At 39.2% G+C, this 18,940-nt stretch overlaps 1 protein-coding gene across 1 annotated transcript; it reads left to right on the forward strand.

Annotated features, from left to right (window-relative positions):
• The first annotated feature begins 8,825 nt into the window (after positions 1–8,825).
• On the forward strand, positions 8,826–11,257 carry LOC118785009 (transcriptional repressor scratch 1-like). The gene is made up of 2 exons (XM_036539531.1): positions 8,826–9,538; positions 10,338–11,257. Exons 1-2 carry the CDS (start codon positions 9,424–9,426, stop codon positions 11,060–11,062), a joined length of 840 nt encoding a protein of 279 aa, XP_036395424.1. The 5' UTR covers positions 8,826–9,423; the 3' UTR covers positions 11,063–11,257.
• Positions 11,258–18,940: the final 7,683 nt, after the last annotated feature.

The following is an 18,940-nucleotide window of genomic DNA, read 5'->3' on the forward strand; positions in this document are numbered from 1 at the left end:
TAACAGGGTATAGGCATTAAAGGCATACTGCTGTGTAAGGTTGCAGTGTTGTGTTAGTCTGCCACAGCTGTAAGAGACAGGGGAATGAACAAATTTCCATGGTTATGGACCAATATTTATAAATCTGCCCCAGCTTTAAATGAACTTTAAGTGAAGCTAGTAACATAAAGACAGTGACACATACAAAATAATACAAGGTAATGTCCGTTTATTTGCTATTAAAATATAATGTGTACATCATAGTGCATAGAAAGGTACTCCTGTTTACACATTGTATTTTAGTTACAAACAAAGTACAAACAAAAGCATAAAATATAATGTGTTAGTGATATTATATAGAAATATACTGTTGCTGCTCATCTGGTGCAAAATAGATGATGCTGTATGGTGGTGGACATTAGTTTGCCCTTTTTGTAACCTTCCTTATGATCTTCACCGAAAGATATGATACCAACCTATTTGAATCTTACATTATTATTATTGTTATTTCTTAGCTTAGTAAAAGCCTTCATCCAGGGCAATATTCATAGCATTCATTTGAAATTTTATCTATGTATACAGCTGTACATTAATTGAAGCAATCCAGGTTTAATGTGTAATAACATTTATTAATACAAATTCCAATAATAATTTTACTTTAGGCTAAATTTAGGCTACTTTAGTTAAATGATGTCCACATTTATCAACAATACAGAATAATAATTCTAGCAATTATTTAATTTGAACCTGCATAAACCTATTAATTGCAGTTCCACTGGATCAAAAGCCTTCATTATACAGGACAGCTATAAAAGAATAATGGAAGCGCTGGTGGCGCAGGAGGTTTCCTTTGAAGGAAAGATTGTTTAACAGCCACCAGCAAATGGAGACACAGTCTATCTCACTCTGGGGTAATTAATCAAAAGCTGTCATACCACGGGAGATATTTACATTGTAATGCGTACCATATGTCCAGTGGAAACATGCTCGCTGTATTTTCTCTCTTTTACACCTGCAGCACCTGGGGAGGCGGGTGGCTTAGCTGTGCGCGCTGAGACGCCAGACGCGTGCGCTGAAGTTAACCAGCCCTGAATCAGCTGCGAACCTGGGAAAAGTCAGCTCAAGGGGACACGTGTGAGCGTTTCACCTCTCCCCTTTTCCACATTGGAGTCCACATTGTAGTTTGGTTGTTTAAATTAAAACGCCTCTTTCATCTACTACATTATGCTGTTATTGATGTTTTGTTGAGGGTAGCTGCACTGGGAAAATCAGTGAAACACGTACAGTTACAATGTTCCAGTTAAACTTAGGGAAAAATGTGCTGTGATAAAAAGGCATAGTGAACTCTGTGTATTGGCATCTCTTTTAGCTGAATGGGTCAGTGAACATAAGAAGGGCATCATCTCCTTCATTATTGACCAGCTCACAGTGGTTAAAAGGCCCAATTTAGCAGTGATCATTTTCATTTCAGGCCTTATTTGGCACAAAATTCTGGAACTGGCACTCTAGGGCTGAAATTGAAGGATTCTTCCTTGTATTAACTGTACTAACTAAATATATAAGTATATTCCATTTGATTTCAGCTCTTGTATTTTTAATTTTTTTAATAACAGGCTGATGAACTTCAGCATAGCCTCCCTGTAGCAGATGTTAATCAGGTTGTCCATGGTCTCTGACACTCCTTAATTAGCTGCTTGATTATATCCTTAATTAGTAACCTGTTTCAGCCAGTGGGGGATACAGCGGAGAGGATAAGAAAGGTTAGAGCAAAGCCCTGGGCTGCTGGTGTTTAGAACAAAAAGTAATGAAATGATTATGCTTCACTTGTTTGTGGAGAACAGTATGAAATCTCTGGGTTGATATATTTCATAAACTCAGTGTTATTCATTGATTATTATTTTTTGTGAGGATCAGACTAAAAGGTTAAAATATTTCATCTTCATTGGAGAAATTGTGTTATTTCTTTTCATTATTTACATATCATCATTACGGGTGCATGAGTTAGTTAGAGAAGAATTATAAATCAATGGCTCTATTTTCAGTATATATTTCGGTCTGAATAATGGAATATGGAATTTATTTTATACATGCACCTCTGATTTATCCTGTTAACAAAGCATCTGCTTTGCTGGGTGAAAATCCTTAGGGGAACAAATGCTACGAGTTTGATCTCTAAATCCAAAATCACAAACCAGTCCTCAGTTTTTCCATCTCTAGGGAGAGATGGTATGGGACAATAGAATGCAATGCAATAGACTGCCATACGAAAACATGCGACAGTGAGTATTCGCGCACTCGTAGCGTAAAAATTTGACTGAGTCACAATGAGTTGTGCTGTTGTGTGAGCAGATAATGATGTTCAGACCTTCATCTGCCTGAAGGTTGCGGGTTCAGATCCCTGGTGGTGCCACGGCTGTGGGGCATAGTACTTCAGCAGCTCTATAAAGAGTTGATGTGTAAAACTATAAGGCGTATGAGTCATCCTGTATGCGTAATCATCTGATCCATAGGGAAAATGCTGTAGCAGCTGGAATAGCATCCCAAATGATGTCTTTCTCTGCAGTAAGGCTCAGGGATGGGGCTGGCTAATTGAAAAGAGCCCAGCGGAGCGGTAAACAGTACTGCTGCAGCTCTGTCTCGCTGTAGCCCACAGGAGACTTACCGGTTTCTGGAGCAATCCTGTGAGAACAGAGACAAGCACGCTATAGACCCAAGCACACACAGCACAGCAGCCTGATATCACAGGCAGCATAAATACATTAAGCAGGGGGGACATGTGGAGCCCAGCTGCATCTGGTGTAAAGTGATGACAGCATCATGTGTGATGCTTCAAGAGCCATGTAACGGGTGGAGCTAACACGGGTTATCAATGACTCATTGCTTTGATCAAATGACAGTGTTTCGCTATGGGCAGCAAGAAGTGTTTGTTTTTTTCCTTCATACAAGTCAGTGTTTCCATCCATTGTGAAGTTCATGAAGCTTAAACTACCCAGTAACATCACACCACTCTGTATGTTACAGCATGGATCTGGAAACTGAGAAATAAAATACTAAACTTGTCTGATTGTTCTGACAGCAGCTGCTGTAGGAATCCTCGTTCAGCGTGCTTTAAATTTTGTGCCTAAAAAGCATCTGGAATTTATAGATTTCTTTCTAATTCCATGCCTCAGTGTACTTGCCTGCTAATTTAGATATCCATTCTGCAATTTGTCTCTGGGTAAAAAATTAAATAAATAACAACATAAAATCCATCATAACTGAACTTTAACTCTAAAAGGATCTCACTCTGCACACTCCAAATCATTTCCCTTGACTAAACTAAATAAGTAAACATATTTAGTTTATAATACCACTTTATATTTACCTTGCCTCTGTTTGGGCTTAGTTACGGTGATGATTTATGGTGATGATTTTTTTGTGGGGATGATTAATTGAAAAATATTTCCATGCATTTTAAATAATTAGGACTTTTATTGTCTTTTTTTGATCAAAGGCTGTTTCAGTGTCTGCATCTGTAAGCCACAGAATCACTGTTTTCATTGTTCAAAATTAAATTATTCATTTCAATGACTGAAATAAAGTGATGTCTGTACTCCTCTGAATTTGTGAGATGGTAAGGCGAGAGGTCTGATGTCATCCATTACATTGTTGTTGTGCATGTTAGTGTGTGTGTGCTTGTGTGTGTGCATGTGTGTGTGTGTGTGTGTGTGTGTGTCAGTGTGTCAGTGTGTATTGGTGTGAGTGAGCATGTGTATGGGAGAGAGAACCTTTTCAAGTACCCTTTCTAGCCCTTGAATAAATGCTCGGTTGGGTCCAGAACCTGCCAGGCAATTTAAAACAACGATTATATCTCTGAGGGGGTGAGGTTGAGAGCTCTGACCCATGGCAAGGCCTTTGTGCCAGCTTCTGGAGTGAGGAGAGGGGGCAGGGGATGGCATGGCTCTGATACAGGCCAGCCTTGCGCCAACCTGGCACTGCGCTGAAATCAGCCTGCCTGCTTTGGCTCTCCTTCCTCTCTGTGCCCACAGCAAACGCACCTGTGTGGGATAATGGCAGAGTCAGGCCTCTAGCCAGCTGTACAGCAATGCACTTTGTCCTTCAGTATGCCTGATAAAATTTAAGTGAGTAGCATTTATATATGTATAACTGGATTTAATAAAAAGGGGGCATTTGGCTTCTGACCACATCTTAAAGAAACAGGTACCTGTGCTGAAAACAAGTGGCAGTCTCTGGATTCATCTTTTGTGTGCATCAAACGAAATACCAAACAACTTTATTCAAAAGAGGGTAAATAGGAGTGCGAAATAATCGCATAATCTCGGAGCCCTCCAGCTCTTCTGGAACATTCCTGTTATCGTGCAAAATCAGGGATGTTTTTATCCCGCTGTTTACTAATGCGGCATGATTTATATTTTGCTTACAGCCATTGAGGAAAAAGGGGGGGAGAAAGCAGAAAGAGTTTCTGCCTGGCTCCAGCACTTCTGTCTGTATGTATGTGCTGAGATGCCTGATGAGGATAAGACTCAGCAATATTTTCTGTTATTGCAACAGCTGGGGGTGGTGAGCAGTGCAGGAAAGGGGACAAAGCACAGTAGTCTGCACCTCTCGGTGTCACCTTCTGAAGTGTCGTTGCACGAGGGAGCTGAAACAGATTTTATTACATGAGGACCTCTAATGAGACAACTTTAATATGGTGTGTTCAACATGTATCAAGAAAGGACTGTCTAGACAGTCCTTGTGTTATTACACCAAGGTGACTGCACCATTGTCTACAGGTGTCTTATATTCCATATACAGTCACTCTGTCCCTCTATTGTTCACATGCTGATGGCTCTTCAAGCCAAAGCAAACAATTCTTCTGGAAATGTTTTAATCCAAAATGATTATTATCTTTTCATATTTCTCCTCTGATTTTACTTACCCAATGTATCTTATCTTTTACACAGCAGTAACTTTCTGGTGCCAATGTGCTGAAATTCTGCTTATGTTTAGATTTACTGTTTTGCTCTCTATAGAAGTAAGAGACATTTACCCATTTACTTTGCCTTCATCCAAAGTGCCTTGACATACAGTACATCACATTATATTCAATTGGACAGTTACTGAAACACTGTGAACCATGCTCACGAGTATAACAGCAGTGCCATTGTATTCAGTCAGATGGTGCAAGGCCTTACACCAATCTGTCTCATGGTTTGCAACTACTCACAGGGAAAAGGAAAAGCAATTTGGCTTGAATATCACATCAATGGTAGGGCAAATGTCTGCTCTCTCCCAAACGTCTTCCATACATTGCAGTTAGTATATATAGTATAGTTAGTATAGTATAGTATAATATAGTATAGCATAGTATATTCAGCCAGTAGATATAGTAGCATATAGAGTATATAGTATATATAGTAGTGAATTACCAGGTTCCACATACAGGCAGAAAAACAAAGTAACTTTATTCTAGAACAGTGTTGTGTGGAGCCACTTCTGTATACAAATTTAAAAATGAGTTCTCAGAACTCCTGAATTTACAGATGTACACAACCATCAATGTACGCCATCTGGTGGAGAAAATGATGTCATCCTCCACCCATGATTGGAATCTGGACGTTCCTGGCTAAATTTTCAGTTCCTTAGCCATTATGACATCACTGCTGCACACCAACTGTAACATAACCATGTGATCTTGTGCAATGTGACTAATGCTAGATTTAGGAAGGACAGTTGCAGGGGCATTTACCCAAATCTGAATAGTGATGCTTTCTCATCAATACCACATTTTTGACTCCATATATGCCTTCAAGAAACCTCAGGACTTTCTCTGGATCCCAGTATTTTCTCGGTGGCCCCAACAGATCACGTCAGGGTTCTACACCAATAGACACCTATGCTTTCTTTTTTCATATTTCAGAGATCCTTAAAATAATCAGAAGATGTATCAGTTTAGGATGGATAAATAATAATCATGGTCAAACACACTATTATATCTTGCACTCACAGTGTGAACTGTGAGGTAGAAGACCAGTCTCTTTAAATGATTCACCAGTTAATCTGTGTGGATTCTTTCTTAACAGCAGTCTGCCTCTTTTATCAGATTCCTTTTGAAGCATTGCACACAGAACACAGATTTTGCCATAACATACATGTTTACTTAATTTATGTTTTCTGGAAGGATCTAAGAAAACATGTTGAATTTCTGTTGCTTTGAGCTCATTCTTAAGAACTTAATCTGCTTTTGTTGTCTTGCCTTGAGATAAGAGGATTTGCTGGGGTAAATACTTTCTAAGGCCAATTATCTGTAATAGATCCAGACCTTGGATTTTTTTTTTCGAAGTTCCTTTCCCAATGACAATTTTCAATACCAGATTTAGTAATAAAATTCAGTATTAATTCAGATTCACATACATATTTCATATATAGTATTACATAGTTACAATATATAGTATAATTTAAAGCAAGTATACAGTAATGCTAAATTGAAGACAAGCTGATAATTTCGGTATGTAAATAGCAAGTGACAATACAAAGTTCAACAACATTACTAATGCTATTCATTTTGTTTAGTACACGTACATAACATACATTTCACTTATTAATGACTTGTTCCTTACTGAGGCAAAGCTGCAGGAGCAGTAGCCTTCAACAGGAATTGAGCCTTTCATTTAGAAAGGCAAGTACTTAACCATTAAATTTTCTGTAACTCATTCCAGTCCTGTATACTGATGTGTACACATCATCCTCATCTTTACCAGTCTCATACCCTCTCCTCTTCACCCAGCTGCTACCTTCTCCTCTTAAACGGATTTATTATTTAATTCCACTTGCCCAGCAAGTCAAACATCTATGATACCTGATGTTGTTAGCGAGGTTTTAACTGAGAATGTTATGCTCTGTATGTATGAAAGTTGGTAAAATTTTTAAAAATTTATTTCATTACAAAAATTCCAAGCTCATAGTTCAAAATGGTAAGCTGCCAAAAAAAAAAACATTTCAAAATATCTTTTTAATTGTCCATATACTGTAGATGTCAGTTTATAACAGACATAAATGTAATGGTATGATTGGATGAGATTCAGTCCATTTTCTACAAAACTTGAATACTCAACGCAAGCACAAACAAGTTTCAGCATTATATGACCCACTAGTAATAATGTTTAGTGGCCTACACTTTGTTTGTAGTCTTTTGCTCTAGTTTTATAACATATGGAAGTCTAGGTCTTGCATTTAATATGCATGGGGGCATAAAATGCCCAAGGGTATTGATGTTTTGAACACATCTGGAACATGAATTTCCACCTTTAATTGGATAGAGAACCTCCTGCAGGGATTGTTTGTCTTTTTTAACAAAGGACCAAGATGTCAACATAAAACATAATTGTTTAAACACAAATGTTCAACTATTAAAATTGAAACAATGACATCAGTGGAAGGTTCTGCTGGACTCATGAACTCACTATAACCCTTGCCCCCACCACAAAAGAAGCATACTGTGCCAAAATACAGTAGATTTTAAAAGGTCCTTCTTTTCTTTAAAAGCCTGTGTAAAAATAGGACAGATGACTATATTGCTATCCATTCAGTTAAAGCAGAAATAACAATATCACTTTCCATGAAGTATTGTTGACAAATGGTCATTGACAAATGCACAATACTTTTCACATGCTAAACTATGTTAAAACCATTGCTTTATTAATTATTGCTGTATGTTCAGATTCCTAGTTTTTAACTAATGTCAGGTTCTAGCATTTATAATTACAGATCAATAAAATGTAGCCCCTTCCTCACTAAAGTGATATACTAACAACCAAAATGGATCTTATCACATCTTTACTCCATGTTTAGTATCTGTTTATTACCCAGGTATAAATTCTTTTTAAAGGTTAACATGTGGTAACACATTTACCATATATTTTGAAACAATATAAATAGTGCATAATACTGCATAAACATCACCTACTTTTTAATATACTGCTTTAAATACAGAAAGAAAGTTTCAGTTGGGATGTAAAGGGAAGGGTGAAATTTAGAGGGCCTCAATGTTACTAAAAAAAAAAAAACGAAAAAAAAAGTTTATTTTTCCAATGCAATCATATCTACACTTACACTCATGTAAATGATAAAATACATATGAAATCCATATGAAACAAATCATTGTATACAGTATAAAAACGAAGTATGAACAAACAAAAAGCTTGATTTTAAATAACAAAGGACACAGAATCGCTATATATTTGTTAATTACGGACATATGGACATAAAGAAATATAAAATTAAACAGACCTTCTTGTGCCCTGCCCCGGTCATTCGTACAAAGAGAACACCATTGGTTTATAAAATGTGATGTGGAGGAGTGACCTGCAAACTTCAGGCCACATCCAGACATTGGTTTAGTGGTTTGGGCCTCTACTGCCTGTTGAAAATGCTGAGAGGGAGGGATGAAAACCTAAAAGTTGACCATGAACGCTCAACTGAATTGCAAAAACCGTGGGATAATGGCTGATGTCAACACAGAGAATTACACAGCGCATAGGCTACGTTATCTTCAATGACTTTGTATTAAGCTGATTTAAAACTATATTGCACGATTAAATAAAAGTGTTACGTGTTCCAAAAGAAAATCTTATATAAACACACAAAATGAATAAACTGACAAGTAATTGAAAATACAGCTACAAATCATAATAATGCAGAGATAATAACGCATTTAAAGCTTGTCTTACAAGAACATGGCGATTTTCTCTGACAAAAAAAGAGAAGGGGAGACGAGTAACAGCATCAATAAATCCTTCCAGCCCAATGCTGTTCCCGGGAGATTTCTGACGGATTAAATTAAGCACTTCCATCTCCATCTCCCACCTGATCGTAGCTCTATAAATCCTCACAGCTGATCGGTCTTCAGAAATCCAGGACCTTCAGACGTGACGGCTGCACGACGGCGAGTGGAACCATTTCATTCAATGAACGTTTTTTCACCTTTAGTTATTTTTGTTTGCTCATGAAAGAAAACACAGGGGACTGTAATCATTTGCGAGACAACACGCTGAAGGTTAAACGTGCTAGTTGTAGAGGGTCTTCAGCCCCGAAGAGGTAATCAACACTTGTTTTTCCATTCCCTCATCCGTTTTGCAGTTGCTTTGCTTTTGGCGAAGGCAGCACGAGGACGGCAGTGTGGACCTACCATTGCTAAAAAAGCGATCCGGTGCAACCACATGCTCACGCCTCTGAAAGGGAGCTGTCCAGTGCTGAACTTGCATTTCTCCCTCAGAGAAGCACGCCGTTGCAGAAGAGCAGCGGGCAAGCAAAACGACCAAAGCTTTGCGTCCGCTCTGTACGCGCTGTGTCCGCTCTTGAGTCTCGCCACGGAGAGGCCATCGAAGTAGACACTGCACCGGCGTTGCATGAAGAAAGAAATACTCCGTACTGGACGAGTGTTTTGGGGGGTAACGTCAAAAAATGCCAAGGTCTTTCCTGGTTAAAAAGGTTAAGCTTGATGATTTTTCGACCACTGATCTCGAAAGTTCTTATGGCAGATCCAGGACCGACTTCAGCCTCCGGCTTCACGAGAAAGGTAATTTTTTTTTTTTTCGCATTTTTATAGTTTGGGTAAATCAACGAAACTGAATACTGTCCCTGTCTTATCACAATTGTCCTAAATGTTTTCTCGACTCCGTATATATTTGTGCAACAGGGTCTTTCAATGTGAAATAACTGCTAAAAAATCTCAGCTCATTGTGACAACTGACAAAATAATTCTAAAATGATGCTGTTGTTATTCTCACAACACGCAAACTTCTCACAAACGCCTCTTACTTAGTATATATTTGAGTGTTCTACTACTATAATACGTTTTCAGCTATTTTACATGCATCACTTCACGATGTCACACAGGAGCACATAAAGGCATCATATTTATTATAAGAAAACGTGATTGTATTTCAAAGTGTTGTTTGCACCCGATGCATTTGATGCATACACTATTACTGTACTGTATTATATTTTAGGTCGGTACAATTGTAGAAAATACCATTATTGTTTTAATTACAACCCCCACTGACGAACCTCAATGCCTGAATGGATAATTACCCCCACCTCACTGTCCTTGAGAGATTTACTATATTAATAATAAAGGGCATACATGGACCTGTAGAAGCAATGCAGAAAAAGAGCGTTGGATGGCAATACCATCACCACTGTCTTTTACTGTAAATGACTTAAAACGTCGGGATGATCTGAAGCACTGTAGTCGGGAAATGAAGTGGGAAAACTGCCAGAAATATCTTGTTGCATCTATGAACCAGACAATTCTCACTCCAGTCCCCCGGTGAATATGAATAATTGAATAAAGATCTTGTTCTTTTCACCACCAGGATACATTAGCGACTACATCAGCCCGTCTGTGTATGATGGAGAGACCGACAGCGCCATTAAAGTGCCCTCTCCCGAGCCTCTCTACGACGGCATCACCAGTGATTATGGAGCACCGGATTCGGACCAGCCGGACAGCCCCCAGTCGGAGATCACATCTGGTTACATCAACGGGGACAACGCAGTGAGTGAAGGGTACGCGGTAGATGCGTTCTTCATCACGGATGGAAGGTCACGGAGAAAACTCATCAGCAGTTCCAGGACCATACAGCGCCACACATGCAATGAGTGCGGAAAAACCTACGCGACGTCTTCCAACCTGAGCCGGCACAAGCAGACCCATCGAAGCCTAGACAGCAAGATGGCCAAGAAATGTCCCACGTGTGGGAAAGTGTATGTCTCCATGCCAGCAATGGCCATGCACCTGCTGACCCACGACCTCAAGCACAAGTGTGACATATGTGGCAAGGCTTTCAGCAGACCTTGGCTACTGCAAGGCCACATGAGGTCACACACGGGCGAGAAGCCCTTTGGATGCGCACACTGCGGAAAAGCGTTTGCAGATCGCTCCAATCTCCGCGCGCACATGCAGACGCACTCTGCTTTCAAGCACTTCAAGTGCAAACGGTGCAACAAGACCTTCGCGCTAAAGTCTTACCTGAACAAGCACTACGAGTCCGCCTGCTTTAAAGGCGCGTTCTCGCCTCTAAGTCCACTTGAAGCATGACTTCCCTATTGAAGACTATACACTTTTTTCTTCCTTGAAACCCAACGATAGCACAATTTTCTCGACTCTCTTCAATAATAAACTGAGGAAAAGTATCTTCGCATGAACTTGACTTTTTTTTTTCCAGTTGCGTCCACATAATGCAACCTTTAGAGTATAAGGTGTCTGGCCGAAACTCAGTGAAGACATTAAAATCTGTTTAATTCTCACACGGTAAAACCCTTTTCTGTTACTGGATACTGCAAGTGATCACACAAGTATTCACCATTGAGGTAAAACAAATTTATATATTTTGTATTCATTTCTTTATTTATTTCTTAATATATTCAAATATTATTTATGTATCATTTATTTATTGATTAATTAACTGATTAATTGATTGACTGGTTTGTTTATTTACTCATTCAACCGTTTTTTTTACACCGTCTGGAGCCTTTATTTGCACTTTATATTTTATTGTTTTACCAGCCCCCAGTCATTAACATGCCAAAGCATTTGTCACTTTCCTAATTATTCTCTATTGATTTGCTACCACGTACTGCATGCAAAAAAAATTTAATCTATGCCAATTTTATGAAGCTTTTCATTTAGCCAAAATCTAGATAGTTTCAGTGGGCAATATTTCTCGGGAGTCTCATGAGAAACTATAGAGCAATAACGACTCAATGCATGGTATTTTAAAACGTAAATAATAATAATACCTATGGCAGTTTTAAAAATCAGGTATGGTTCAACCCAGTACTCTTATTAATCAAGCAGAAGAACAACATCAGGGAAAATGCCAGAGTAGTGTTAGAGAATAAATGGTTAACAAATATATATAAATAAATAAACAAAAGAGACAAAAATCTTCCTTTGGTATATGGTTATGCACTGCCTGCCTCTTACTTAACGTAGTTTTAGGACGTAGGCTTGTTGTGCTGAAAGATCAGCTCCAAGCAATGCAGAACATTTCTCCAAATCTGTGGACCGCTCACCCAGGCCGAAACACGGGAACAACCGCCGTTATCATGGAAGGGAGCTAGCGGTAGAGATTAGCTTAGCGGTGAGGCATCATTTTCTGCGGGTCAGACTATTTGCACTGTTTTCAGACTCTCCTGCACGTGATCGAGCGTAAGAGGCGCCTCGTTTTTAGCCACGTGGAGGTCCCACAGATTTGTCTTTCAAGCACTTCGTTTTAGACATTTCCAACTTTAAAGAGTAGCACAAAATCTTATAGATTCAGGTAGAAGGAACTTACATTAGCTCGACCTCTGTTTTTGTATAACGAAGAAAAATAATGAGGAATTGATTCTATTGCAAACCGTCATGTAAATAATCCTTTGGAAATTAAGATTTTTACAGCTGTAAAGAATCAAATTACCTTATTTCCAGAGATTTCTGGGATAAAAAACAGCAAATTTTTGAGCCAGTATTTGAATGATGTAAGCACAATGACACCAGACATTTTATCACACTTCATAATAAAGAATCAATAAACAAAAATTCTGTTTGCAGTTGATTTATTTTTGTTTGAGCAAGTGTACTACACCAGGAAATTTTCAGGAGAAACCAGGGTAGAATATTTTTTTTCTGTCTGAAAAAACTGGGGAAATACAGTACACCTGAATGTAAGGATATCCATTTTCATGTAAATGTTTGGAAAATTATATACATTGTGAAATATTCTGTTATCCTTTGGGGCTTCTCCTTTTAAAACTGATAATTACATCTGGAGCAAAACACTGCAATGGTAACAACCAAGTCTACCATGGCCGTTATTATCACGCATTATCATTATGGCCAAAATATTGTAAGTCAAGAGGGCAGGCATTATATGTCTCCACTCTGACCAACTTAACAAAGCGCTCTGCTATTGATAGGAGGAGGGGGCAGAACTGCTGTGGGCAAGACAGTGTGTGCAAACATGCTGACGTGGAAACATGCTGATGCAGAATGCATCAGCCTGTGGTTAATATCCACATAAGAACTGGTAAATATCAACATGGATCTCATGAGAAAACTACTGCCATTGCTGCACTGAGTAATGTTGTGCTCTTAAGTGTATGTTTTCTGTAGATTAAATGTGTTGCTTTTCTAAGGGTAAATAGTATATTAAAGGTGAAAGTATATGTGGAAAACCTTGGTCCAGGAGTTCTGGAGATACTTCTGTTTCTATGTCCCATCTGAAGCCTTAATCACATAAGTGCCATACATTAAGCACACAAGGGCACCTGAACTAGTTTAGCTTAATAACTGATTCAACTATATGATTAACAGCTAGGATAGAACATACTGTAGAACACAAACATTTCCAGCACTCCAAGACCAGGGTTGCCTGCCCCTGGCTTAAAGGAAAGTGTAATGATCCTCAGAACAGATTTATAGGTCTGATCCTGAAGTACATAAAACAACTCAATGTCAAGGTGAGCGAATTATGAAAAGCATGCGGATTGAGCAACTGTCTTATGGAGATGTCTTTGGTGTAACCCCATGAACGATTTTAACATTGTTACTACAGTAATCTACATGCTTACATGTAAGATATTTCGTTGCTGCGGACACTAATTGCAGAAACCATAGCACCTACAGTAGAATGTGGGCCTACAGCACAGTGAAATGGTCAGAGGCTCTTTATTACCCGATGGACCATCATCACAAATTACATGGCTGCTTTTAAGGTACAGTTTGCAGGTCTAAGATCTTGACCTTGAATGACCTTGCCCCAATTATCTGGGGTAGAGAAGCCACATCAAAGCCTGTCCTCTGATTGACTGATTTTTTTTGCAGAACCTTCAGAGCAATGCATTTTCACATGACCCTGGTTAAAAATGCATCCTTTTATGAAATGCACTTGTTTATTGCCACCATCAACAGTTTCTCCTCATTCCTACAAAGCTGTTGCAGTTACCATTGCTGGAGCTGCATTCTCTCTGTGTGTTGGTCTTTTAAGAACAAGGTCATCTACAACATTGCTGCATTAAAATGGCTTGGTATGTATTCTCTTTGAAAATATCCATACATTAGCAGTGACTAGCAGTGTCCTTTGTCCATGTAGGACTGCAGCTGTCACTAAGGGTTCATCGTAGAAATCTGGGGATATTCAGGTTGTGGTTTTAGAAATAACAATGCTTGACCTTGTTTGTTATACATGTGTTAAATGATCCACTTGTTTCCATGCAGGTGGCTGACAGTTGTGTAAGCTTGCATATGATGTAAAAATATTTAATTGCCAGGACATAGCCAGCCGGATTCAAACTCTCCAGCCAATCTTAAGGAAAAATGACTTTGTTATAATATAGCAACGGCATAATCTAGAAGGGTTTGCTCTGGATTGCTTTATTGATTGAGTAGGATTTTTCCTTTTTAGACAACTTGCTGGACTTGATTGTATCTCTTGAACTAGTGACTCTACCCATTCCATTTATACTACAGTATGTTACTCCATACCAGAAATGAAGACAAAGTGGTCATAAAAAAAATCATGTTTTTCGAACAAATGCATATTTCAGGGTCTAGAATATGCACAAGCTAAATCATTTCCCACATGTAATAAAACTACATTGTGGGAAAAAAATGTGCTCTTGCAAGGTCTGCTGCATATTGTTTTGTGTAGGTTCTGGAGGGGGTGGTCATGGGAATACGCCATTCACCACAATGATAAATACGATCAGGATTCCTGTGACCCCCTTCCCATCATGTTGACAGTTCTCCCTTTTTCCTCACTCTGACTTTTAAGCAACAAGTCTGCTACGCCCCAGATTCCTAATTCTTGGACCGCCTCTCAGATGATCTCTGTCTCCTCTGTGCGCGGGGGGCTCCAGCGCCCTCCGTTTGCCAGGAATCATTATCCACAATATGAGAAAGCCCAGGACTGAGTCTCCGGAGCTCTGGGTAATTGCGCTAGCAGGACTGTGTCAGCAGAATCTGTGACTTAGAGTAACAGGAGGCAGATACAAAGAGGCGTGCGAGCGATGGTCTGCTTCCCTTTACATCCTAGTCACAGTAGTTTAAGATCACAGCAGCCTCAGGGGTAGGTTGCGGGCTTATGCAGATGATACGGAGTGGTCCTTAAGGCCCTGTGGTGAGGGAGCCTTTGAGTGTCTCTTCGCATCCCGGCTTCAGAGATAATGCTCGATCCTACATCAATGCTGACGTGCGTGCACCATCCAATTTCAGAGGACGATAGTATGTATATATAAATATTGTATGTAAGTGCAGACTGCTCAGCGAATCTGCCCCCTTAAAAGACTGTCCAAATATGGGAGCATGGTTTATCTCGGGTATATTTGTGCAGTACAGTAAAGTAAACTTTTAGGTGCATGTCTAGCTCTAGCTGTTGATTGTGTCATCTTAGACATTCAGTATGTCACTTTTTGGACTGCAAAGTGTGTCTGTACTTTAGACTTACTCCTCAAAATATTTTTTAAAATTTTATTTCATCACTGATTACATGCCGCAAACATAAGACATACAAATACTTTGCCGTTTTTTGAATGTTATTACTGCCACTGATGTTATGGCTAATTATAACTTGGCACTGGGTTGCTGTATGTTAGTCCTCTGTTAGTTTGCATGTGGCTTGACATGAAAATTGAAATGTCACACCAGACCCAGGAACAACGCCACTTCCTCAGTTGGCAGCACAAGTCACAAGGTGCAACTTGCAGCAGCAGACTCACAGCCAAGGCTTTTCATTCTTTTTATAGTTGAAAAGCGGCATTGTATTTTTGGTTGTCCTTTTGCAGTTTTGTTCCTCACTTTTTATTTTCAGATGGAGAGGGTAAATGGCCAGGTGAAAGAGGCCTCATAGTTTTTTCCTCACCTCTAATCTCAGGAAATGGTAAATGGATTTCAATGAGTCTTTCATGCAGTTTTACTCCTCATTGGTACCCAGAACTACGCCAGCTCTTAAATTAATAGTCAAACATTATGGTCTCAGTGTGGTCTGATATTTTCTATTACATGTGTATTTCCATTTCTCTTTTGACTGTTATCCAATGCAGTCCATTATACATTCCTGCAGCTCTTTAACACAATTGATGACCATTGAAGTTGTCCACCACTATAATTCCAATAAAAATTTAGGTACTGTAGTTAGAATTCCATTTGCCTGCAATATTTCCTAATGTTCACAGCCCTGGATCTTACTCTGGCTGTTCATACAGGTGGATGTCCCCATACCCATGTCTGCCTCAGACTGAATATTTGGATACTGGTGGGCCATCACAAATCATATAGCATCTTATTTTCATGCCTTTTAAAAATTGATTAACATGTCATGTTATGCGAGGCCACAGAACTTGGCTATTTATAATAACGATGGAAATGACGTATATGACAAGTGATCTGGGGGGAGAAGTATTTTGTTTTCTCCATGGATTCATAAATTTTGCAAGCAGAATCATTCTCAGAATATCAAATTCCCCCACGTGCCGGAGTCTAGGAGCCACAACCTCGACCACGTGACCTCAGGAAGGAGGCATCAACAAGGAACACGAGGATAGAAATGATTTGTCAACCCTTCGTAATTTCCCCCAACATCATGAAATCTGTATTTTGCCAGATTAATTTTGTGAGAGGGAGAGGGATGGTGGGGGAGGGGGGAGAGAGAGAGGAGAGAGAGAGAGAGAGAGGAGAGAGCAGCAATCCTCCTGCCTCCTGCAAGTGTTATAGCTAGCTAGGCAAATATTTTCAGACACAGGAGAAATTTTCAGGGGTGGTGAGCTGTTGGGGAGTGTGTGTGTGGGGGGGTGCTGACCCACTTTAGATGATGTGCAGCTGAACCAGCTTGCAAGGCTGTGCAGGGAGTGCATTTTTAATCGCAACCTCGCGCATATCTGCACTGAAAAGACAGCCCGGTCCCTGTTGCTCAGCTGAGCCTTGGAAGTTCACTTACGAGAAGAGAACTGAACTGCTTACCTGTTATTTTTTCCCATCAGAGTGTGGTTTTTAAAAGTTTTATTTTCTTTTAGGCTGGAGCAGTGTACTTATTCTGGCTGAATGGTTCCATCTTGGTGGTCTGCGTGCTCTGTGTCCTCGTCTGTCAGTGCACACGAGTGATTAAGGAAAAAAGCTCTGAATAAGAATATTCATGAAGGTCATTCTATAAAATGCAAGGAAAGTCTTTGGTCGGACCTACTTTAAATTTATAAATGAATGTGTTTACAGGTCAGGTGTTGACCTTTTTCATGCAAAATCTGAATGGCTTTCCGGCACTTATCAGATATGCATGTCAAATGATCACTGGAAGGTAAAATGCGGATAATCCAAACACTACTGCATGTATAGGCAGCTCCAGTGACACATGGAAAACAACTGAACAAAAAGAAACGTTTTCTTGACTCTCGGATTGTGTCTGAGAGAAACAGTGAGGAACTCATCCTTAGTTTCTACACAAGCATTTCTGCCAGCATGTCTGAGTGTGTGGAGGCTCCTGAAAGGAGGTAAGGGTGAGATCTGGCCTGTCATCTGGTCCACGCCATTTGGTTCATTGTGTGCTACTGTCTTCCTGGCTGCAGTTTTCGCAAGTTCATTCTGCTGCTTTCTTCTGAGCCAGGGGATTCGGGGCTGAACAGTTCTATCTGGTCCCCAACAAGGAACATTATGTCAGAGAAACCAGTCTGCTTATGTCCCCCCACAGGCCAGACGTGGCACGTGAGATTCAAGCAGCCGACACAGAGGAGTTACTGTTAAACTGATAATAATCCTTATCCTGTACTTTCATTCCTTGCCAGCTAGTAGCTAGGTTGTATCCACTATCACCACACATTGCACACTCTCAGAATTGACATTCATATCATTAAATTTTATTATTTTTATTTTATTATTGTAATCTTCCCATCACAGATTATGTAGCTAAAGAGAACACTGTAGGTGCTCATTTAGGTAGTTATTTCACATTTGTATTTTCAGTCTGAGAGTTGAAATGTCTTACAGCATAACGTTGTCTTGTCCACAAAACAAGAGACTAATGATTAGTTCAACCACAATTGAAAAAATCAAAATTTCAAACATTGATTGAAACAACTGATTAGCCTCCTCTGTATTTAGCTCACTTGTCCCCACTAATAAATATATGTATATGTGTCCATATAAATGAGCTCAGATTTGAGTTTTGATCATGCTTTGTTTATTGATATATGAGCACTGCCCTCTAAAGGTATCTCTACTTACTACACATCCTGGTTGTCAGGAGATCTTTCAGTCTTCATGGCAGAGTGCAACAACCAAGCTTAAGCCTGAAGTATGCCAATAACATCCTGCTTAAGATGATCATTGCACAAGAAGATGTCTCAATGAAGTTGTAAAGGATCACAACTGTAAAGGATCTTCAACCATTAGATGCAAGTCAAAGTTAGACAATAAATTTGGTGCATAGAGAGTTCTAAAATTCATTGTTATGTGTCATGTGTTTATATAGAAACAGTATATTTCCAAGTTGTAAATATTTTGCTGTAAACATCTTTTTTTAAAAAACACTAAATCTGTACAGTACTCAGTGACTGTACAGTTCTCCTTGTGAGACATGATGAAATAACTTTTCAATTGATTGATTGATTGACTATACTGTGGATTGATTGCTTGATGAAATGACAACTTAATTGATTGGCTGATTAATTAAACTGTTGATTAATTAATTAATATTATTCATTCATTAATTATTATTAAATGACAGGCTAATTGTATTATTTATTACACCATTGATTAATTGGTTGACTCAATAATGAACTAATTGATTCAATAATTACATGATTGTTTACACTACAGATTGCATGATTCATTGCTAGATATGGACTGCAGACAGAGATGCCTAACATAGACTTCTATGCCTTCAGGTGCCAGGAAGGACTGCAGTTTCCTGGTGGTGTGGGTACAGCTAAGCAACGGGTAGAGGGA

This window comes from Megalops cyprinoides, chromosome 10, assembly GCF_013368585.1.
Source record: "Megalops cyprinoides isolate fMegCyp1 chromosome 10, fMegCyp1.pri, whole genome shotgun sequence".
Taxonomy (NCBI): domain Eukaryota; kingdom Metazoa; phylum Chordata; class Actinopteri; order Elopiformes; family Megalopidae; genus Megalops; species Megalops cyprinoides.

Coding starts and splice junctions, on each gene's coding strand:
- LOC118785009 (XM_036539531.1), top strand. CDS start 9,424: ATGCCAAGGTCTTTCCTGGTTAAAAAGGTTAAGCTTGATGATTTTTCG. Junction 9,539..10,337: donor CCTCCGGCTTCACGAGAAAG/GTAATTTTTTTT, acceptor TTTCACCACCAG/GATACATTAGCGACTACATC.